At 40.6% G+C, this 23,497-nt stretch overlaps 2 protein-coding genes across 2 annotated transcripts in view; both read right to left on the reverse strand.

Annotated features, from left to right (window-relative positions):
- LOC6032562 (protein tincar) overlaps window positions 1-23,497 on the reverse strand; it is a 283,715-nt gene that overhangs the window by 73,488 nt on the left and 186,730 nt on the right. Inside the window, exons 6-7 of the mRNA XM_038261860.1 lie at window positions 8,539-9,341; window positions 8,261-8,382 (exon numbers count right to left, since the gene is read on the reverse strand). Of these exons, the coding sequence (XP_038117788.1) occupies window positions 8,261-8,382; window positions 8,539-9,077 (661 nt within the window). The 5' untranslated portion in view covers window positions 9,078-9,341. The remainder of the gene's footprint in view (window positions 1-8,260; window positions 8,383-8,538; window positions 9,342-23,497) is intronic.
- LOC6032560 (vitellogenin-A1) lies at window positions 1,430-8,002 on the reverse strand. The gene is made up of 3 exons (XM_038261859.1): window positions 7,928-8,002; window positions 2,832-7,862; window positions 1,430-2,763 (listed from the first exon to the last, which is right to left on the reverse strand). The coding sequence occupies exons 1-3, from the start codon at window positions 7,959-7,961 to the stop codon at window positions 1,547-1,549; spliced, it is 6,282 nt and encodes a 2,093-aa protein (XP_038117787.1). The 5' UTR covers window positions 7,962-8,002; the 3' UTR covers window positions 1,430-1,546.

Below are 23,497 nucleotides of genomic sequence, written 5' to 3' on the forward strand. Positions count from 1 at the left end.
CTAGACAGGAATCGAACCCATCACTTTCCGCTTACAAGGTGAAACCCGTAACATCACGGCCACGGTAGCTCGGCATTTAGAGATTATTAAAGGAATAGGAAAAGTGCATGACAGAGGGGGGGGGGGGGGGGAAGAGCTGAAATCCCGAAAATACCTGGACGTAATATTTGAACAAACCCAAAGCAAACCTTCAAAAAACAGTTTCTTGAACGTAGCAAATCAATTCAGTTCGGGGCACTTTTAAAACTCTATAAAACTAACATTTTTATTGAATCTGAATCTGCCCCCAGAATTGAGTTGAATTGTAAAAAAATGGTTTTTTCGTCATATTTTAGGTTTCTATTACCAAAAAATCAAATCAAATTATTCGCTCTGCAGCATTGCCTTGGCGTTCTCGATTGCGAGATTCCAACTCGAAACTTAGTGTTCGAAGGTTTGATTGTTGAGGCAATTGCAAACCTGTTTTCACACCTAAGCTTCCATCCACTTCGGGATTCGAACTGACAACCTTTGGATTGTGAGTCCAACTGCAAACCAGCGACTCCACCAAGACAGGACCCAGGGAGACGACTCCTACACTTTGACTGAGCTAACGACCTAACACCTAGGTTAGACCGGGGCCAACATTTACTTCCCCATCCGACGGAAGGCGTGATCAGACAAATCTCGTCTTGAAAAATGCCACCGGGACCTTCTAGAATCGAACCCAGGCCGACTGACAGCTTCCGACCCCCTCCCCTCGCCCAACTTCATTACGTAATAAAAGAACGCTCTCTAATCGAAAATTGGTTCAGACTTTCACGTCTGTTTGTCTGTGCTTAAAGCTTGGTAAATTTTCGAGTTATTTAAATTGTAACCATGAGTGATCAATTTCTAAACAATCGAAAAGTTCAGATTTTTTTTTGAAGATTCAATATTATTGTTCTCACACAAAATGTCCGGCGACACCAAAACAAGACTCGTGAACCACGAGACGTGAAGAATGGGTTCATTGAGGTGAAATGGTTCTTTTATTATTGCTAAAACTGTTCAAATTAGTTAACATAAGATTTATCTAACCATGAAAATGAGTTGGTCAGTGTTTCCAGAGCCATCAACCAATAGATACTGTCAAAATTTAGCTTTTTCAGGGATATACCAAATTTTGCATGTACTATTTAACCCCATGTGCCCCATCTTTCATAAGTCGCGAGTCCTTTTATGTTTGTCTCGCCGAGTTTTGTCGTTAGGAAATTCTGTGTGCAAACGATAGTAAGTTTCGTCTAAGAAACATTGAAGATTGGACTCTAAGCATGAGCCAAAATTCTCATTGAGAGTGAAGTTGTAGTTATGGAGATCATTCCAAAATCGCGATACTTATTTTTTTTTTTTCAGCACTCAGATTTAATCTTGAAGTTTCATGGATGATTTCAAAACAAAATTAAATGACTTTTTTAACATTAAACATTTTGTTTATTAAATATTCTTCACCTCATTTTTTTTTTGGTTTTTCTTCTTGTTGCACTTAACTCTAGTTCCATGGTCATTAATCCTTTGCTAACATATTTTACTGGATGTAAACACACTTCTTGGGTGCAGCCATTTTGATCGTCTTTGACACCGACTTTGCGCTCATGTCAGGGTTAACTCCCTTGCGGATCTGTTCCTTCCACATCTGGGCAATAGAGTCTTCCAAAGGACGGCAATGATAGTCGAAATACTTGTTCGCAACTTCAATGGCCTTGCAACGAGAATTGCATGAAGGTAGCGGGCGCTTGGAGAAACAAATCTCGCTGCCTCTTTCTACGTACTGAACCTGGTGAACGATATCACATTCCTTTCCGGAGTACTTCTGCTTAGCTGGGTTATGTTCCTTGCTCTCTGATGACGACGACGATCCCGACGAAGATGACGAGGACGAAGAGTCAGATTTGTTGTTGGACTCGGAAGACTCGCTGGACGACGACGACGAACTCGAATCAGACTCCGAGGAGCTCGACGAATCGACGTTGTGGTTGTAGTAACGGTACCGCTTGCGACCGGCCTCAACATCGGAGACCACGTTTCCGTACATGTACTCAACCTTCAGGCATGCCTCCTTCTGCTTCTGTTGGGACGCGATCGCGAATGCCTTGGCAGGACCAGTGCAGTTCTGGCCAGTGACAGCCCAGGAAGCGGCAAAGTATTCCGGCTTGCGCATCACGCACTGTTGCGGAGTGATAAAGTCATCTTCCTCCTGCTTGTTGTTGGTACCGCACAGACCAACGGTGTTGTCGTAGAAGGTCTGACCGGTGAGAATCTGGGCACGGTAGCCATCGCAAACGATCACAATCTGTCCATCACGGATGTCAACCACGAGTTCCTTTCCGGCAAGGGCATGGACTCGCACCAACGGCTGTTCACCCTCATCGGCCGTGTACATCGGGATGGTGTACTTGTCGTGAACCTGCAGCGGCTCATCGTTGACATAGACAATCGGGAGCTGAGCACCGTTCGGCACAATATCAATGTTGTAATCCCACTGCTCCTGCTGGCCAAGGACGACCTTCAGGTGCTGCTGGTTGTTCTCAACGGTACGAGTAAGGACGGTAATCTGTTCGTGCTCATCGAATCCATTGCTCCACCGTTGCTCCACATCCGACGCGTAGAAGTGCGAATGTTCAGGGCTGACCTCCAGCTCTGGCTTGACAGTGTGCATGGCAACGTGCCAGCAGGTTCCAGTCTCATAATCGTAGGTGCGTCCATCAAAGGTATCGACGTACTTCGGAGCAACAACGCAAGATGCTGGAATGAAAAAAATATATTAAAAAAAAAACTGCTTTCACCTGGCCAACAATGTGTTCAGTACTTACGGTTCATTTCTCCGTTGTAAGCGTAGGAAGCCAGACGTTCGTTCCAGGCCAAGTCTGGGTGAACCAGAACCAGGCTCTTCATCCATTCGTTCTCAACCGGCAAGTTCTCGATCTCGATCTTACGGTTCGGGGTGGCCAAGGTAACGTTGATGTGGCTAACACGCGGCGACAGTTCAATCTTGAGCTGAGCCTTTCCTTCCTTACCCTTGTGGCTCACGCAATCCTCCTCCCAGCGGGTGATGACAGCACTCTGGACCCAGTTCAGCGCCTTGTTGGTCATGTTGCGCACAGACGATGGAATTTCCTTGAACTCAATGTCAAACGTGTAGTGATCCAGCGCACTGGCCAGACGAGTAGCGTTCTGGCACTCTGGCAGAGCAAAGTATCCTTCAGCCATCTGGTTCTTGCACTTCTTGACAATTGCGGAAGATCGCAGAGTTTCACGCCACAAGTCGGTTTGACGCAGCTTACCGCTGACCGAGACCTGGGCACCTCCAGCGCACTTCTCACCGAAGGACAGCTCGAGGTCGATTTCAGAGGTGACATCGTTTTGCAGAGCCGTGATGTAGTTCAGCATCGGCACGCTCGGGTATTTCTCAGTCAAGCTCAGACAGGCCTGGTGTTGCTTCTTGGATCCAACAGCAATGTACGGGCTAGCAGAGGCAAACACCAAAGTGCGTTCCTTCTCGTCAACCGGGGAGGAAGCCTTGGCCAAAGTCAACACAAACTCGGCCTTGTTCTGGCGACCTTCGAACTCAGCTCCAAGATCCCACACAGAGACCAGGCTGTTGCGGATTCCGGCTCCAGCGTTCTTCAGGAACTGCTCCTGGCGACGCTGGCTAGCGGCCTTGAACACGAAGGGTTGGGCAAGATTCTTCTCGTTGTAGTATCCCTCAGACTGGTGACGAGCCTTCGGGTGCTTGATGTCAGAGGATGAGAAGTCTTCGGTTTCGTTGGCAGTGGTTTGTTGCAGCGAAAGCTTGATGTTCTTCACTGGGCTACGTTGAGCATCGTACCACAGGTTGAGCTGATGGTAGTGGCATGGTTGCGAAGCGTGCAGAGGGAACAGCAGGGCAGACATCAAATCGTGTTGCTGAATGTGCTCGACAATGTCTCCGAAAACGAGAGCAGGTTTGTCGTACTTGGCCTGGTAACGCAGAGCGACACCAGTCAACTGTTGTCCGATGGTGCCTTCGACGGTCTTGGTGCGTCTCACAGCGTCGTGCAGAATCTGAGCGTTGGGGCTCTCGGCAATTGGGCGGATGTCGGTGATATCCTTGTAGGCAGTGTACGGCCAGGAGCTAATGTGAGCCAGCAGAATATCCTTCTTGGGCTCCAACGGTTGAATGTTAAGCTCATACTCATTCTGGGCGTTATCCAGCTGAGCCTCCAATCGCAGAGGAGCGTGGATGTGGTGCTTCTTCTGGAAACCGGCAATGTAGCGCTGGTGATCGAACGGAGTGTTGAATCCAACCTTGGCATCGATCAATCGAGAGTACACAACATTCACATCGGCAGTAACGTTGGCAAACAGTGGGATATGAATATGTTCGTCGTTACCGTTTTCGGGATGTCCAGCTGGTTTTCTGGCCATGTTGGGCTTCGTCTCAGCGCTGGCATCAACTTCCAACTTAACCAGAGTAGGGGATTGCGTGCTGAAAGTGAATGGGAAGCCAGTTTCCAGTGGCATTGCCACGGTGACGAGTCCCTGCTGGTAAACCTTGGTAATGTTGACGCTCCAGTTCACTTCCAAATCCTTCATAAACTTCTTGATCACACGTGGGAGCTCATCAATGGTGTTGTTGTCAAAAGCAATCAGATGCGGAGCATTGAAAATCTCCAGCCACAGCTGTCCTTCAACCTGTTCGACATCTTCCGGATCGATATTCAGCAACTTGGCAATACGGCCAGTAGACCACTTCTGTTCGGCCTTGTTGTCTTGCTCCTTCGATGCCTTCTCTTGCTTCTCGTTGGCCCGGCTTTGACGGGACTCCTGACGCCACTCCTTCTTCTGTTCCTCAACGGTCATAACCTTGTTGTCCAAAAGATCAAACAGGGCATCCATGTTGGACACAATGTAATGGTACGAGGACAGTCTCTTCAGACCACCCAGGTTCTCATGCCAGTGCAACCAAGCTCCAGTTGGTACTGGGTGGTTATCGGAAGCAATCTGTCCGGCTTGAAGACGGTAGGAAATGTCCAACTCCTTCATGGCGTACTGTCTGAAGTGGGCGCTCGAGTATTGCAGACCGTATTCGTTGGGGTTCAGCATCTTGACGGCGGCACGGGCATTTTGAGCCAGTTCGGAGTCATCATCGAACTCGTCGGTGTTGGCAGCCGACTCGATGAGGCTCTTCACCAGAGCGCTGACCTGCGGGCTGTTGTTCTCATCGGTCTTCTCGGCCATACGCTGGAGCATGGCAACTGGCGGGGTGGTGCGCATCAACAGCATAGCCGCAGCGCAACGGACTTCATCGACATCGGCGTTGTTTTGGTAAACTCGGTACAGGACCGTGCGAGCCAACTTCGGGAAGTTCTCAACCAGGCGGTCAAGCGACATGACGATGGCAAAACGTTGGAAGTTGGTGACGGGGATCTTACCCTCGAGGTAGGGCTCAAACACGTTCAGAATTTCCGGATGTCCGAGGTTTCCAATGGCACGGATGTAGACTTGGATTCTCTCACTGTCGGCTTCCTGGACGGCTTCACGCAGTTGATGGGCCAGCCATGGGACGGCCTTGTGGGCAACGATCTTGTACTTGGAATCAGCCAGACGACCGAAGCTGTTGACCGGGTAGTAGTTCAAAGCGGATTGGTTGTTGACATGGGCACGGTTCAGGAAATCGGTGAAGGCAATCAGAGCGGTGGCATTGAGAGTTTCCTGGTGTTGGACAGCGGTGGACGTAGCCAGCAGGAAGAACTCGTGCATCAGGGTTTCAGTTGGGTAGCGAATGCGCTTGGGCAGAGTGGCTACCACGGAAGCAGCTTCAATTCCACGCAGTTTCTTCTCTTCGATGTACTGCTTGATGACCTTGAAAACTGGTGGGGTACCAGCTTCAGCCATAGCATCACGGAACACATTCCAGGCATCGCAACGGATGGCGAACTTCTCGCTATGTTTGTCTCCTTGCTGGCGTTCCTTTTCGGACACAAACAGCTTCTGGGCACAATCGTACAGCTCTTGGTGATCCATGGTACGGATCAGACGGGTCAGGTGGTTAAACTGAGCCAGCGTGTTGGACTTGGGAATGATGGACGGGTTCTGGAAGTCCTCGGCGATGTTCTTGACCAGCTGAGCGACAATACGAGGAGCATCGACATTGCGAGCGTTCTGGATGCTGCTGCCCTTGTAGCCAGTGGCGAACGGAAGCAGGGGGGCGGCGGGAGCATTATCAAGATCCTTCGGGGAAGGCTGGTAGTATTCTTCGCTGCTATCCAGAGATTCGGAAGATGATGAAGATGAGGAAGAGGACGATGACTTGGAGTCGGACGACGAGCTAGAGGAGCTTGACGACGAGGATGAGTTGTCGGCGAGGGTTCCGTTTTTGCGATGTTCACGAGACTCCGAAGAACTGCTGGAAGAGCTGGACGAGCTGCTATCATCGGAGCTGCTCGAGTCCGAGGATGTGTCGTTATCGCGGCTCAAACGGTACTGATCCATTTTGTAGGCTTCGTAGTATTTCTTCTCCTTTTGGGCGTTCAGGTCACGACGGTTACGGGTCGAGCGTTCACGCTTTTCAACTTGCTTCAGCGCATCCTTGTGTTGTTCAGCGGGGCTGATCTTCTTGTTGTCCTTCTCTTCTGAGCTCGAGCTGGAGCTGGAGCTAGACGATTCCGAGCTGGAGGAGCTTGAGGAGCTAGAGGAAGAAGAAGAGTCCGAGGAAGAGCTAGAGTCCGACGATGAAGAAGACGAGCTGGAAGAGCTGCTGGAGCTTGAGCTGGAAGTTTCGTTTTCTGGGCGAGCCCAGTTGTTCTTATCTTCTGGCAGATTGTAGCTGTACACCAGACCAACGAAGACAGCACGATCTTCAGCTGGACCAACGGGTTCCTTTTGGGAGCGCTTGATTTGGTTCAGGGTAACGTTGACTTGGGCGAGGACCATAGCCTTTTCGGTATGGACCAGCGACGGGCTGACCAGGATCTTGCTCGTGGTGGAAGCCGACTGGATGGTGTGGTTGTGGATTTTACCAACGACAAAGATCTGGCTGACAGCAGATTTGCTCAGAATGTTTCCCATTTGGTTGGTGTTGGGCTTGATGTCCGAAGCACCGGTGATTCCAAAGTGATATCCCATGCGGCGGTCGCAGTTGCTGAAGTTCTTGGCCTTGACAATCTCGAAGATCTCGTCATCCTGCTGCATGTACTGGGGCTGAGGGACCCACTCGTCGTGCGACTGGATTTTGTACTTGGGCAGCACGTTGACGTCGTACAGAGTTTCGCATTCGCCGGACACGGACGGTTCCATGGTCTTGTAGACGGCGTTGGCAGTTTCGTTTTCGGGCAGCTGGTTGTACTTGGACTTGATCAGGTTGGCACCGAACAAGTCAAGCTGCAGCTGGCTGACCCAGGACTTGAGGATGTTGACTTCGTGGTTGGGGACAGTCTTCTCGACGTACAGACCCTTGATGGCACCCTTCTTGTACTTGATACCGAACGGCTTCGAGCTCAACGGCATCGGCTTCCAGGTCAGCTTCAGGTCGGACAGTTCCGAACGGTGACCGTCGGCCAGATACTGGTTGAACTGAGCGTAGTGAGCTCGGTCGATGCGTCCGACGACGTATCCGTCGCTCTTCGGGTTGATGACCATCTTGGCGCGGGTCAGCACACCGGTCCACTGTTCGGTCACATCGGGCAGGGCGGTCATCGTCTTGGTGGTCACATTGTACCAGTACACTTGGTTCGGTTCCCAGGCGAGATTGTCGTGGAGGTAGTGCTTGGCACCGCCGTCCATCAACTTCTCGTAGCGCTGGGCAGCCTCATCGTAGCTTTGCGGTCTCTTGAACTGCTGCTGCTCGGCAAAGCAGGTTCCCACTGGAAGAGATTGATTGTTGCGTTGAGGGACTGATTGGTTGGTTCGATCTGCACGGTTTGCTTACCCAGAACGATGAGAACAAACTTCCACCACATCATCACGAATCACACGAGGTTTTCCTTCACAAAGTGCACTAGACAAGATTTGGGTTTTTTTTTCACAAACTGACTGAAACTGTTCGAGTTGTTCTCCTTCGAATCGATGGAGACGACTGTGCCTGATCGTTGGCCACCGGGATCCTTTTAAAGGGATCAAAACGCTGATTCCGATCACTGATACTGAATTGGTACTTGCTGATAACAACTTTCGATTTGCACGTCGAGTTCAACGTTTTGATTATGAGCGAGATTTGTTTTGAAAACATGGTGATAGTTGATTGTGGGAGCAGTTCACTTACCTTTTGGGAGAAGTCCGTTCTCGATCACTTTTGCTTCCAGAAGCAATCGCGGAAGTAGCAGACATATTGCCGTTATGATATGTATGAAGGCAGACGTTGGTCCTCCATGTATCCAAAGGGCTCTGAAACGCAGATAACAAGAATGGTTGTTTTGAGTTCAAATGGGTTTACGTTGGTTTGCTATCAGTTGCAAGCAATGCAAATCTTTTATCAATGGCTTGAATGAATCTTTGTAGTTTTTGTGTTTGTTTTGATGAATGAAAGAAGGTTACACGTACCTCAACGTTCCCTCGAAGGCCTCCTCCTCCAGTCCGTCGGTGGGTGCCGACGAGCACAGTCTGGTGCCGGACGCCAGCTTGATGCCATCGTTGGCCAGATTGCCAACGCGGAACATGGCGGCGGCCAGAAGTAGAGGCAGAAACAGCACCACCAGGCCACAGAACACGATCTGGATGTCCAGTTCGGTGGACGGCTTTTCGTACTTCCAGCTCAGTGCCGACAGTCCCAGATATCGATGGGTTCCTTGGAGCACAAGGTAGGCCTGCAGCAGGGTGACCAGCACTCCGTACCACACGGACCACAGCGTGTTCAGGTGTAACCGGCGATGCTTCTTGCCGGAGGAACCTCCTCCGTCCATCCGGTGGCTGCGGGTGCTGGCACTGGTCATGACGCTGTTCGTGAGGCTCGAGTTTAGACTTTGGCACTGCTTCGAGGACGCGTTGGACGTGCCGGTAATGTTGAGCAGCGAGCGGTTCTTCTTCGTCGCGGACACGTCATTGTTGTTCTCGTAGCCGACCAGCGAACCCGTGATGGACATTTTGAACAGTAGTTTGTGGGATAGCTAGACGAGTGACTCTTCTACAGTTATGCTAGAGGCTTGAGCAAGTTTTGTGAGTGCTCGATGAAGAGTGATGATGAGAGATGATGAGATTCTACGATCGCTAGATGTGATGACGATTTTTGGCCATTTCGTGCTGGCTACGTATTTGGTTTCAAGTCTTTTGGAGTTCTGAGCTGATATGCTGCTGTCATTGCTGCTGGTGTTGTTTTTCAGGCGATTTCGTTAAATTAGGTCGGTGATCTGAAAATGAAAGAGATAAAAGCTACATTAGAGATTATTTACATTGCTTCTAAGATGTAAAGTATTTAATTCAAAATATGTTTTCAAGTTTCCAATTCAGGTTATTGATTCTTCATCGAACACTTCTGAACTCATTTGTTACTGAAACACAAAACCCTCTTTCTGTAAAATTAATTAATCACTATGTCAGTTGCGTTAAACAAGTGCTTTAGACTCATCTCTCCTTTTGCGGAAATGATGCCAAGTTTTTTTTTATGATTTTAATTTGCTCCATGATCCATTAAGCTAGCACCAGCCGTCGTTCTATCTTTGTTGTCTGAGGTCAGGAAAAGCTCCTACTCCTCACACAGTAGAGTCGAGTTTCTCCCAGCTGCTGCTCGACTCGTCTATTCATTTGAAGTGCTTCCTGAAGATGATGGTTTGCAAATTAGTGCTGAATGCCTTTGAGATGATTTTTTTTTTTTGCTAAAATACCTGCGGACAATTATCGCCATCTATAAAAAGAACCATTAATTTTAATAGGAAAACTTGGGCACAATCAAAGAAGAAACAGAAATTTCCAAACATCCTCAGGCAACCACACCCATTTAACTGTTGTAAAATTTTTGCTCGGTAAGCACTTTTTCCGAAAACTCAGCAAAACTTTGACAAGCTGTGCCCAACCGTCATCATCTTCAATTTCAACCTTCGGAAAGAAAGTAAGAAAAACGGTGAGGGAAATTGTGTTCGATGCCACAAATTGCGTTGCGGCAATAAAATATTAACCAACAGTGGTATTTATTATTCACTAAGCTGTGCTACGTTAAGGGAAAATTCTCTCATTTTTTCACGGTTGGAAGGGGGAAAACAGAAGGAAAGTTTGTCTTGCGTCAGGACTGTCTTGCAGAGTCCTTGAGATCTTGTAACGATTTTTTTAAAGGGAAGAGTTTGTGGGCAGTAAAAAGATCATTAAAAATCTATGTTATTTTCAGCTTAATAAAATCTATATTTTGTGACAGTTTTTTTTTTCAGTGCACTTTGGGCGCAAAAATAACTCCAAAAATGAACAACAGAATCTAAAGCTGCCGTTAAAAATGTTGACTCCAACTTATTTGAGGAAAATTGGTGGAAAATACCCCCTTCCGGAAAAGCTTACGCCATCACCTCCATACCTTCCTTCCAAAGCCTTCCCAAATGATTGATAATTTTCGCATCTGTTGGGCATGAAATTAATTGCGAAATAATAATCAGATTAAATAATGAGCTTTTACCGCCTCCAGCAAGGGGAGAGGGTGAAAACTGGAAGCGCATTAAAACGTCACGAATTTTCCAGCGAAAGCCTTTTTTTGAGTGGCTGATTAAATTTACATTGCAACTGATAAATGGTTAAATATAATCCGCGAACAATGCGTTCGAAATTGCATTGGAATCGAACAAATAATTGAGGTTGTTAAAAAACCTTTCAAAGTTTGTACGTCATCATTTAATTTGCACAACACTTCCTTCCATTTTTCGGACAAGGTTTCCCAAACGATAGGAACAATAACACACTTTCCACCTGCATCGGCATCTCTTTCCCTTGGGAAAACATAATTTTTAGCTTTTATCAGTGGAAAATTCCCACATCGACAACGCAAACAAATTGTAAATGGAACAGTTAATATAAAATTACCCTCCATTTGCTGTGTTTTCCCCCTTCCCACGAATACTACTCTACACAGAAAAAAATAATGTAAATTTGGAAGCTTTAATTTTGGAAGGTTGAATATTACCTCTTTCATGTTGTAATTTTACCTCAATTTAGACTGAAAAAGTGACATTACACCAGAAAAGTGGTAAAATTACACATTTCCAGAGGTAAAATTACACCTTTTTTCTGACATAAAAGATGTACTCCTTCCCAGATGTAATATTACCATGATTTTTTTTCTGTGTACTCTTGGGCTAGTTTCAAAACATTGCATTGGACAGCAATGGACACGCTTTAAATTGGGTTTGAATTTAACAAGATATTGAACAAAGTTTTACGATGAAAAATTTTTTCTTCAAATTATAATCAAATGCCAAAATATCGAACAATGGGATAAAAGGTCGAAAATGGACAAATGGTCGAATGGAGTCGTGTGGAAAAAATCAATCTTATCAAAAATGAGCAGTTCTTTAAAATATTTAGCATAACTTTCAATCTATTTTTTTTAAAGAATTTATCCATAAGAAAAATGATTTGGTAATAAATTTGGAGTTTACCCATTATTTCAAACGAGAATAGTTTTTCAAAAAAGTAATAGTTTCACTTCTTTAATATATTTTCAGAGTTTTTATGCTTTAAACAAACTATTCTTGATGGTTGTAATATTTTTGTGAGTTTTTCCATCCTTTCAAACGTAAGCAGTTTATTTAAAAAGTCTTAATACCGTCAGTGGGGTGTGACTAAAGGTCAAAAAACGATACACCTCTCGTAATTTCTTAATTATAAAAACAATTTAAATAACATCAAAAATCTTTCAACGTAGATTTGTTTTTAAATAGTTAATTAATTTTTTTCCAAAATATGGTGGATTTTAATCACCACTACCTTAAATGTCAATAGTTTTAAAATTGACCCAATCCCAATCTCAAATGAAACTACAATGTTTGAAGTGGAGATTTTCAAACATTTGGGTAGCAATTCCACAAAAATATTAGAAAAATGATTTTTTGAGAAGAAATTTTTGGCCAAAAACGTACCTCAACTTTAGACAGCTGCCAAAATAACAGGGTTTGTTCTAGCAACGAGATTTTTTCAGCGAAGTCATCTTAAGATGTCCCCTACACAACCCTCTTAAGAGAATCCAGTTTCCAACCTGAGTAATGGTAAAATCCGTAAAAAATCGCTTTGACCCAATCTCACCCCCCAGACCCAATGTCATCCCCACTGACGGTACAACAATATTTTGTAAACTTATCAATTTTGAAAAATAAACTATTGTTGATGAGTGTCGTAGAAGTTTTGAGACTATTTCTATATTTTTTTCAAACATAAGCAGTTTTTAAAAATTTTAAACTTTAAAATATTTTGAAATTCTTTCGATTTTAAAATGGATTAAATTTAATGAGCATGTGCATTAGCTTAATCACTTTTTTTTGGATATATTTTCTTCGAGTTTTAATGCTTCCCGCATTGTTGACAATTTTTTGCCACAATAAATGTAGCTGATTAAATTTGAACAACAAAAATCACGCTTGTAAACTGGAACAACCTCAATATTTTCCACCATTCTGCAAAGTCTAAGAATTGTTAATGAAACCTAAAAAAAAAGCTTTTTCGCATTGTAATCATTAATCGGATCAGCGCAAAGATTGTCATCAAAATTAATACAAAAACATAAAATCACAACTAAACAGTATAAAAATTTATAAATTTATAGAAAATAAAAACTTTTCCTAAATCTGGCATACTATGAAATGCTAGTGCAACACGGTGTATTTTTCCGAGAACATTGAGATAAAAAAAATCGACAGGTCTGATATTTTACATCATGAAAAAAGGGCTATTTTCCGACATTTTGCGGGGTCCAGCGCAGCCATGCCAGATATACAGATAAATCTGTATTATACAGATTTTTCGATTTTAAAAATCGCACAAATCTGTGTATACAAATTATTTTAAAATGATTGAATTTAAAAATTTCAACAATTTAGAAATCGAATTATGCTTTAATACGATAAAAAAACTTAAATCTGCTGTTAAAAATTCAAAAAAAAAAAAATGTTTTGTGGCATCGAATTTGACATGATACAGATAAAATATAGATTTATTTTTAAGAAAGTACAGATCTCCCATAAAATAATCTGGCATCATTGGTCCAGCGAAGCATTTCATCGGGGGGTCTAGAGTATTTTTTTTTAAAAGATTTTTTTCGATATTAAAAGATTTTTCTTCAGAAAAGTCGATGGAAATCGATGGGTTCATGTTCATAACCATCAAATTTCTTATGAATGTGCCTCAAGTGACTCTAAATTACAAATTTGACCTCAAAAAAAAAGGTTTACAGCCCAAATTTACCAGATATTAAGCTTTCTTTGAATAACCTCAAAATCCAAACTGGAGTCCTCAAAACCAGGGCTGCGGAGTCGGGACATATTTCAAGCGACTCCGACTCCGAATCCGACTTTCTGAGTTAAGCCGACTCCGACTCCGACTCCAACTCCAGCTTTCCAAAATTTGGTGACTCCGGCTCCGACTCCGACTCCGACACCTAATTTCTATTTTAAATATTAAAAAAACGCATTTTCAGCACAACAATTTTCTGAGTGAATTTGAATTTTGTTGTTTGAAAAAATGGAACATTATATTGAACACTGCTTACTATGATATTTTAAAGCATGAAAACATTTTGCTGAAACTAAAAAAAATTGATAAATTTATGAAAATTATTTTATTAGAATCATAAAAAATCAGTAGACGGTGTTCATCGTTAGAATGGGAATTAAATCCACAATTTTGGAGAAAGTCACTTTTTATTATACAAAATTGTGTAAATATCTGCTTATATTGAACCCAAATTTATACTCTTTTATGGAAACTGTTCAGAAAACTGTTCTCTACAATGTGATTGATTCGAAAATGTTTTAAAATATTATAGTGTTGTAGGGAGCGGATTGAAAAAACTAATGTTTAGAACCTTTTGGGTAATCAATAGCTTTTAAATGAAAAACTCTAAGTTTAGCAATAGTTAAAGGTTGAATTTGTATCCGGGCAATTTGTTACTGTATTTTTATGACAAATTGTACAAAGAAAAGATTGTTATTCGGTTGAGGTTTCCAGCTTGGATGTTGAGGTTATTTCAAAGAACGCTAGACATCTGGTAAATTTGGGTTGGAAACTTTTTATTTGAAGTTAAATTTGCAATTTAGAGACGCTTGAGACACATGCATAAGAAATTCGATGGATATGAACATGAACCCATCGATTTCCGTAGACTATTGTGAAAAAAATAATTAAAAAAAGTTGCTCTAGACCCCCGACGAAATATTTCGCTGGGCCCCGAGAAATGTCGGGAAAGAGTCCTTCTTCCCTGGTGCCCAATATCAGACCAAATTTCCAAATTTTTTATCTTAAGTTTGTTCTAGGAAACACACCGTGGCTAACACCTGGTTGCTGGAAAGAGCGAATGCGTCTTGTGAAATTGGAATGATCTCCACTAATAAGCTGTCAAAATAAACAAAGTAGTAGGCTACGTTCAAGCTCAAGGAGGTATTAGACTATGACAAAACAAACAAACAAACAAGCTCGCACTTTTTCGTGTTTGACAGTTTGCCAAACTCACAAGCAAAGCAAAATGTATGCTGGTTGACGTTTCTGCAAACAAATGCAGGCAAACAAACAGGCTTCCAAACTGTAAAAATGCGTGTTTGTTTGTTTGCTGTAGTCTAATGCCTCCTTCATGCTTGACGCAGTTTTTATTGCTGATGATTTTTTTTAATTTTTGACAGAAAGAAAACATCGATTTGGAATGATCGATAACAATGATATTTAATTTCTGTAACGTACTGTTAGCAAATTTCAAATTTGATTCTGGAACTAAAAACAAAGTCATTTTTATCTTTTTTAACAGTTATTTTTCAATAATTATGATTTTTTTTCGAAAAAATTGAAGCACCACCAAATGATTTTAGACCAACTTGTGCCAGTGGCTACAGTATAAAATAGGGCCCAATGAACAAAATTTTAAATAAATATCCAAATAATTTTCTGAATAATTTTGAATTAGTTTCAATCAGTTGTGTTCAAATTTTCACGTGCCCCGCATTTCACCAGGTAACTTAATGAATACAGCAAACACAATCCCACGTGGCGTAGTCAGGTGCAGCCGGCGGTACACCGAGGAAAATGTGTATGTGTGTGTGTTGACAATGTTGGCAAAATGGAACATGCCTTCAATTTCAGCCACTACTCGTCATCGTCATCATCCACTCTCCTATCCCACAGATCCCCGTCGAAGCGAGGCCAGTTGGCCAACCTGCGGCCAGGACAATGTTGCTGCTCCCCGGTCGAGTCGAGTCGAACACGGGACTTTCAACAATGCCACTTGTATGTTGCGTTGTTCATGTATGTGGGCACCGACCGCCATCATAAAAACAACAACAACGTCACAACTCGTCCATTTTGTTTGACGTTGGAAACCCCGTTGATGCGCGGAAATGAAATGAGCAGGATATAAAACGGTCCCACAATGTTGTACAAGCTTAAACGTGGGAGAGCAAACTTTGGTCCAGTTTTGTACCCCGTAATGGGATGTTGAAAGTGGACAGGGCATCATCAACAACGGTGGAGCACAAAAATAGAGCGAAAATAAAACAGTTGAACTGAAAAATGCTGTACGAAACGTTTCGGCTCATTTCTGGGTGGGATTTTTTTCAGGTTGTGTTTTTGTTCTTTCTACCGACATTTGTGACAACAAAGATCCCGATGATGGCGAAACATGATGAAAACCAGTGAGTGAACGTTAAGATAGGAGTAGAGTCAGAAAGAGGGGTTGGGGGATTCAAAAAGGATCAAACTGAAACATTTGCACCGAACAGGATTCCGCTGAAACTATTTAATTGAATTTCCGAATTTTGTTAAGCGTGAATGGTGCAGTTTTGTAAGCATAAAGTTCTACTAACAAAATTTGAAGTAAACATTTTTCCTTTCTTATCGTAACATTAAATAGAATATTAATCCTTCAGATTTATTATTATAAACTGCAACTGAGAAAATTTAATGACATTTAGTCGCTTGTTTGTTGTGACATGCCTGTAGAAGCGCAAGTCTGGAGCATATTTTTCCAAAAAGGTTTAACAAACATTCTTACCTAGCCTAGTGGTATCGCTTTCGCGTCGTAAGCGGTGGATCGGGGTTCAAATCCCGGCTTGGATCAACACAAATGGTGATCTTTTCCCTTCTTGATTCGATTGCTTAGTAAAGGAAAGCTGGACCTTATCAGGACACCATAGAGAAGGCGACCTATGGAATGTTAACATTAACCTTAACATTTTACCATTAGGGTAGAGTAGTCATCAATGAGACTCGGGGAACAATGATAAAATGGCTCTCACAAGTCATAGTTTCAACCAATCAGGCTCATATTTGGGGGAAAGGTGTATCTACTGGAAACACGTCTGCTATAAGAGTGGCTTTAGTTATGGACGCTCCCTTGAAAAGTTATTCATAAATGTTTGATTCTGGGGTGTAAAAGTAAATTATGGACAAAAAATACTTTTTTGCTCGTAGGCTGCCATTTACAACAAAACTAATATTTCTTCAAATTTCTTTCGACGTTCCATAGGGCTGGATTGGGCTACAGCTCATGGGTAACAATGAGACACTTTGATTTTTCTTGATTAAACATTTCAAAATCCATTTAAATCTTTCAAAACATGAATTGAAAGTGAGTTTTGGCATATTTATAGAGTTTTAACTTCATTTAACCAAACATACAAAGTTATTTGGTATAAATATACGGATTTTACAAAATTTAAATACTTTTTAGTATAACTTTTGTTAATTAAAGTTTCATGTTGGCAAAATTGCTCTAAAATGTTCAAGGCAAGTTACCTGCAATGGAACAATACAAAAACATGATGTTTTACTAGAAAAATCTTGATTTTCGTAGTGTGTCTCATTGTTCCCCAGCTGTCTCATTGTTCCTGCCAAGTGCGTCTACAATGAGACAGTTGAATAACTCTGGCTGTAGATGTCGGATCGATCTCATATTTTGGTCAATGTTAGAACACATTAAAAGAAAGAAAATGCAACAAAAACTCATTAAAACATGCTGATGAAAAAATGAGAAAAATCTTTGAGAGTTGAAAACCAAAAGTGTCTCATTGATGACTACCCTACCTTACATTAGAATCGATTAGTTTTTTATGCTTTTCCTTCTAATAGGCAGTCAAAATAATTTAAAGTTTTTGTGGATCAAATATTTAAAACCAAAATGTACTTAATTATCATTGAAATAAACAAAGTTTTCAAGTGATGGCCATTTAAAAATCAATAATAATAAAAATATGTTTTTTTATATTTTTTCAACATCTGCAGAAATTGACAGTTCTGTAATATCTCTCTATTAAGAGATTAGTAATTTTCCCGAAAAATTTCCAAATATTTCTGTGACAAATGTTTCAATGGTAAAAATCAAACTCAGTGAAATTTAAATCAACTAATATTCAGATGCAATTGAATCCAATGTTAATGTCACGTTCCACATTATCTGTATTTTCAGTTACAGATTTTTTAAATTTGCTTGAGAAAAAAAAGGCAAAGTAATGTCGAACCAATGATTGAAAAGCGTTTTGAAACTTAACGTTATTTTGATAAATTTCACAATTCTCAAGAAGAGCCGCTGCAAATATTTGTCAAAGTTTTTGTTTAGCTCAAATCATCAGGGGGCCTTTTTTACAACAAATTCTATATATTAATGGCATTCGACTTTGGAAGCTGAAAACATTATAAATTTCATATATTGAAGTAAAATAGTACATTTTTTTTACTTTTATGACAAACATGACTTCAAAAAACGTAAGTCAACTTAAATAATCTTCATTTGCAATTGATTGATAAGGGTTCGGTTGATTGAAACGTGAAACATAATGAAATTTCGAATCAGATAATGAACAGGTTAAATTGGCCATGAAACAATTATTATTGGTCATTTCCAGATATTTTTTTAAAGGTCCTATAAGCTATTGTGTTTTATATGTTTATAAGACCTTTAAAAAAATTCTAGATGTCAATTGAGCTACTTATTTTTTACCGAAAAATTGTGTAATTAAATACGAATGTCAATTTTATAATAAAATAAAAAAATCCAAATTTCAAACCAATTAACTCGCTGTAGGATATCATGTAAACATCACTCAAAGTTTTAGCGCCCTCTATTTGGGGGCATTTTTGACATTTAATCGCCTATATCTATTATGAATAAAAATTATACGTGAAAAAAACAAAGTTAACAGAATAATTTTTGATCTATTTATAAATAATTTTGTTAAGAACCGTAGAAATGAATACTTAAATATAAATTAAATGTTTTTTATCGTAGTGATAAGTAATAAGGTAATTCGTGTAATTAATCATTTTGGACCAGTAATTCGAGTAATTAATTGGCAGACTGGCAAGTAATGAACGCTTCTGGACACCCTTCTGTCCGGATCCATCATCCAACCCATCATTGGTAAGGTAATCGAAAGACCTTTCCAACGTGTCTAAAACATTGAAGATCTAGCAACCCTGTCTCAAGCTATGATCACTTAAAATGCCACTTATGAGCCCTTGAGTGATATGTGTGTTTTTGCAATTCCGTCGTGAAACTACTTACTTTTCCTGTCATTCTTGAACGACGAAATAGCCTACTTTTCTGTACCAAAAATAACAGAATCGAATAGCAACACTTTTCAAAATAAATGCTGAAAAGTTCTACTTTACAGCACTCAAAAGGGTGCTGAAAAGTTGAACTGTTTAGCACTTGTTTCGAAAAGTAACACTTTTCGACATTATTTTGTTTTAAACGGCTTATTGTCAAAATACATGAATATTTGAATTATAATTCCACTCAAAGGGTGTTTTTCGGAATTGCAAAAAATGTTGTATGGAACTCGTTGCAAAACTTGATTTTTTCAGCACTCTTCGTATTTATCCAACTCGGTGAACGAGGTTGGATAAATGTACGACTCGTGCGGAAAAAATCCTCTTTTTGCAACTTGTTGCATAAGCTACTATTTTTGTATTCCGGAACTTAACGAAATCAGACGAAATTTGTGTCCAAACCCATCATATCACATATCACCCATTATTGGAAAAGAGTGAGGAAGGCACCAACATCATAGGTGGATTAAGTTGGTTTTTGTATGGACAACTGCCAAAATAGTATGGAGACTTGTGTGGGTGAACCAATAACACAAAATGGTTTCGTTGGTCAAAGGGAAGGCCCCACAAAATTTAAACCAAATCAAAAAATGCAAAAATAAAAATGGTCGAAATCGGCAGAATTCGCAGAGAATTGCTCAAATTTGATTTGGCTGGACTGCTAAAGCCGTTCAATTATTTTTAGCTTAGATAAAATTTAAAAAAGTTGAGACAAAACATTGAAGGTTATGATGCATGCATTTTCAATTACGTGTCACAAGATAACGAGCCACGTTATACTTGTTGTTGACCAACATGCAAATGGAATTAATTGTTGTCCTAATATGTTTATTGATGATTTTTTTTCATACTATGGTAGCTTAATGTAACATTGAAGATCTGGCAACCCTGTCTCAAGTTATGACCACTTATATTTATGTACTTTTCAGATGCCGGATCTCAGAGACTGAAGATTTGCAAGAATCTTTTTGTAAGAAGGCTCCAAGTTTTTAAATTTGGATTCTCATCGGATTTATACAAGGCAGGTTTTTTTTCTGGGCATTTCCAACAAAATTCGCTGATTGCAACCACCGCATAGCAGCAAAGCGAAGTCCAATTTAGATTATGACGGCGAATAAGGCGAAATTAAATTACCATCCAGAGTTGATTAAAGCGACGAGGACGAGACAAGACACGACGACACACGTCGCAAAATATCATGTGACAGCAGTGGTGGTGCAGTACAGCGAGCATTTCCCGCGAGAAAACTGTGACATTTTTTCCTCCTCTGCAGGCCGGAAGTCGGATACATTTTTCCCACAAGCAAAAAAAAAAAACACGTTGCGGGGCGAAAAAAAAAATAGATATAATTCCATAAACGCTTCATGGCCGGTGTTGTCGCGTGGTGATGTTGGCGGTGGTGGCGAACAAACGCTAACAACAACTGGTTTACTTGAGCTTTTTTTTTCCTTTCTTCTTTTGCTGGCTTCAAAAGGGATTTTCCGTAGTTTTCCCAGCGGCGGGTGGGAAGCAAAATGGAAGTGCATGGAATGCAGGAAATCCAATTTAGTTTTATTTTCTGCTGCTGCAAAGTGCACCCGGCTGATAATCGAGCTGGCCGCAACTGGTGGTTCGAGGAGGAGGAGGAGGAGGTGGACATTGCACAGTGGACTGTGGACAAGTGGAATGTGGACAGAAAGAAGCTTTGCAAACTTTGGTTCATTGTGCCCGTGTTGCAAATTCCGTTGTCAAGCATCGATTATGCCACTTTGCATTCGAGGCAAATTTGTGTCACTAATCCACCGAAGCTCAAAATGGCTGATGCGCCGTAATCAGCGTTGGGTACCGGCAACGACCAGTTGTGCCGAACCAATTATCGTGGTATGAGCAGTGGTGGAAGTAGTTCTTGTATGAGTTACTTGCGGCAAGGATTAGTGTGCAGATTAGTGGTGGCTCAGGGATCACTTGTCGTCGTTTGAACCATTTGAATGGAGCAACTTTAAAATGTGATGCAAGGTGTCGTTTTGATATTCATTAGAACGTCCAATGTCCCGATCCTTGAGAAAAACCCTGAGAAATCACGCTAGATTACCGGTTTTAGGGTATTTACGTTTAATCGAGATTTTGATTAATTTTAGCGAAAAGTATCAATTTTATTAACGGCTTAATGCTCTCATGGAACTCAACTGAAATCATGAAATTAACATTAACTTTTGCTTATTTGTTAAGAAACTGAAATTACGGCTTATTTGATTGAATGAGATTAACACTACCCAAGGTTTTAACGTTTTAATGAAAACTAAAATCGTATAACTTTTCAGATAATTGCACACTTTCGGTTGCAAAAATTTCAGATTCAAAATCCCAAGAAACAGTTAAATTATCTCCATTCAAATACGTTTCGAATGAAACCAGAAGAATTCGATTTGATTAAAAATTAGCTGAGCTTTTATGGTGCCATTGAAAAAAAAAAATCGCTCCACAAGCTGACTATTTTTTTCGGAGCTAGTTTAGGGCTCTGGGCCTTCGTGAAGTTTTCCGATGTTTTCGAGAACAATACTTTTAAAATTTTTGAAATAAGACTAAAATTTCAAAAGAGCCAAACAGCCATTCAAAGCTTATTCTAAGTATACTTTTCGAAAAGATCGGAAAATTTCGCGAATGTTTCATGTTTCAACGTTGAAAACCGGATCATTAGTTGCTGAGATATCGACTTTAGAAAATGTTCGGTTGTTTGGGTGAGACTTAGAAAACTTTAATTTTCCTGTTTCTTTTTCTTTAAGCCGCTGTATCTCAGCAACCAGAGGTCCAATCTTCAATGTCTCTTATACAATTTTATAGCAAATCTTCTGAACATGTCAAAAAAAAAAAAATTTTAAGAAATGCTCACTCATGGTCACTATTTTTAAAAATCGAAAACTGCAAATATTTCGCTAAAATCAAACTTTCGGTGACTTTACTTCTCTCTGGCTCAAAAAATGCGGGGTTTTGTGAAATTTTGGGAAATTGAGTTTTTGTGAAAAAAGTTGATTAAAAAAATCAGCAAATTGTTTTTTTCCGTGTACCTCTTTTTCTCAATACTCCTCAGTAATACCTACAACTTGGCCGAAGACACCAAATTTATCAGAAACTTCACTCAAAAGTTACAGCTGTTTGAATATTCACGTACCATTTTTATGGTTTGGTCTGCAGGGTGCCCACATATTCCCAAAAGTGAGATTCTCATTGGAAATTTAATGCTCTATCTTCGATCCTGAAAAGTCATCAGCGATTGAAAAAAACATTTTTGTATGAAAAACACCTTTTTCACCAATTTCGGGCTCGAGTAATAATGGATTAATCTTAGCCAATTTTGCTTCAAATTGGCACAGATGCTTCAAAAAACTCAAAAAATATAGGCCTTTGCAAATATTTATGTCACCGTCCCCTTCAAAATCGTGCAAGTTGTGAAAAGCTCTCCAACAAAGTGCACACCTCAAACTACAGCAGAAAAAAACTATCTAAGACACACACCCTAGTTTAAAACTGGTCTAAAGTGGTCGAAAGCAATAAAGCTCAGTCGAGACACGCACCACTCTAAGCGAGCGGGGGGGAGAAGGGGTTGGATTTCAAGTGTGCAAATATTTTGTGTGCTGTTATTATTTGCACAGAGGGAGAATTTGGTGCAAAGTGTGCAATAATGATTGCAAAACAACTGAATAGATCTATAATGCATTTCAAAACAGAGCAATTCCATGCCAAATAGGGAATCGGTTGTACCGGACCCTCTCCGATTGCAATAAAACTCTGTAAACATGTTATCCTACGCTTACATAAACCATTTTTGTGTATATGGAGCCAGTTTCACTCGATAATGACATTTAAGAAGGGCGTAAGGGTTTTAAATATTTTTGTATTTCATAATTTAAATATTTCTGTATTTCGAAGCCGTTGCTTCGTATCAAAAAGTGGTCAAAGACAAACTTGTAGGAAATTTGATGAGCTTTCCGAAAAAAATACACTGAAAGAAAAAAAAAAACATTTTACGTTTATAACATTTTCTGATTTTTAAATTTAAAAGTCAAATTTGAAGGTGAGCCCGCGATTTTTTTTTCGTTAGAATTTTTTTGTGAAAATAGCCTAAGATGTTACAAAATACTTACGAAAAATGCAGGATGGAGCAACTCACCTAAAAAAATTATAAAAATCATTTATTGAAACTGTTTTTTAAAGTGCTCTAAACGTCAAAATTATCAAAAAAAAATGCATGCCGAAATCGATTTTCCAGAAAATTTTACATAAATGTCGCCATATTTACCACCGTCATAAGTCCAATCTTTGTGAAATTACAGCAGTTTTAAAAATAAAAATGTTGTAAAAATTGTTTTTTATGGTTTTTGACAATTTCTATATGACAGACTTGATTTTTCAGTCTCGTGAATATTTTTACCGAAAAGCTTGTCCAGTTTCCCATAAGATTGTCTTTGACCACTTTTCGAAATAACTCGTTTTTTTGATGATTTAAGTAAATTTACTATCCAGGAAACTACCATCCACTAAACTACACTGAAAAAAATATTCAGTATTCCGTTATGAGTAATGCAATTAGCTTATACATATCTGCGAGCCCATACTTCCAATTGAAATGTTGTCAAAGACAATCTTATGGGAAATTGGACGAACTTTCCGCTAAAAATATTCACGAGACTGAAAAATCAAGTCTGTCATATAGAAATTGTCAAAAACTCTCAAAAAACAATTTTTTCAACTTTTTATTTTTAAAACCGCTGTAACTTCACAAGGATTGGACTTATGACGGTGGTAAATA

The sequence above is a fragment of the Culex quinquefasciatus genome, chromosome 3, assembly GCF_015732765.1.
Source record: "Culex quinquefasciatus strain JHB chromosome 3, VPISU_Cqui_1.0_pri_paternal, whole genome shotgun sequence".
NCBI lineage: Eukaryota > Metazoa > Arthropoda > Insecta > Diptera > Culicidae > Culex > Culex quinquefasciatus.

What these genes read in the sequence shown, in the direction of transcription:
- LOC6032560 (XM_038261859.1), bottom strand. Translation starts at nt 7,961, where the DNA reads ATGATGTGGTGGAAGTTTGTTCTCATCGTTCTGG. An exon ending in GTTTGTTCTCATCGTTCTGG is followed by an intron (nt 7,863 to 7,927) that starts GTAAGCAAACCG and finishes AATCTCTTCCAG; the next exon opens with TGGGAACCTGCTTTGCCGAG. An exon ending in TTACAACGGAGAAATGAACC is followed by an intron (nt 2,764 to 2,831) that starts GTAAGTACTGAA and finishes TTTTCATTCCAG; the next exon opens with CATCTTGCGTTGTTGCTCCG.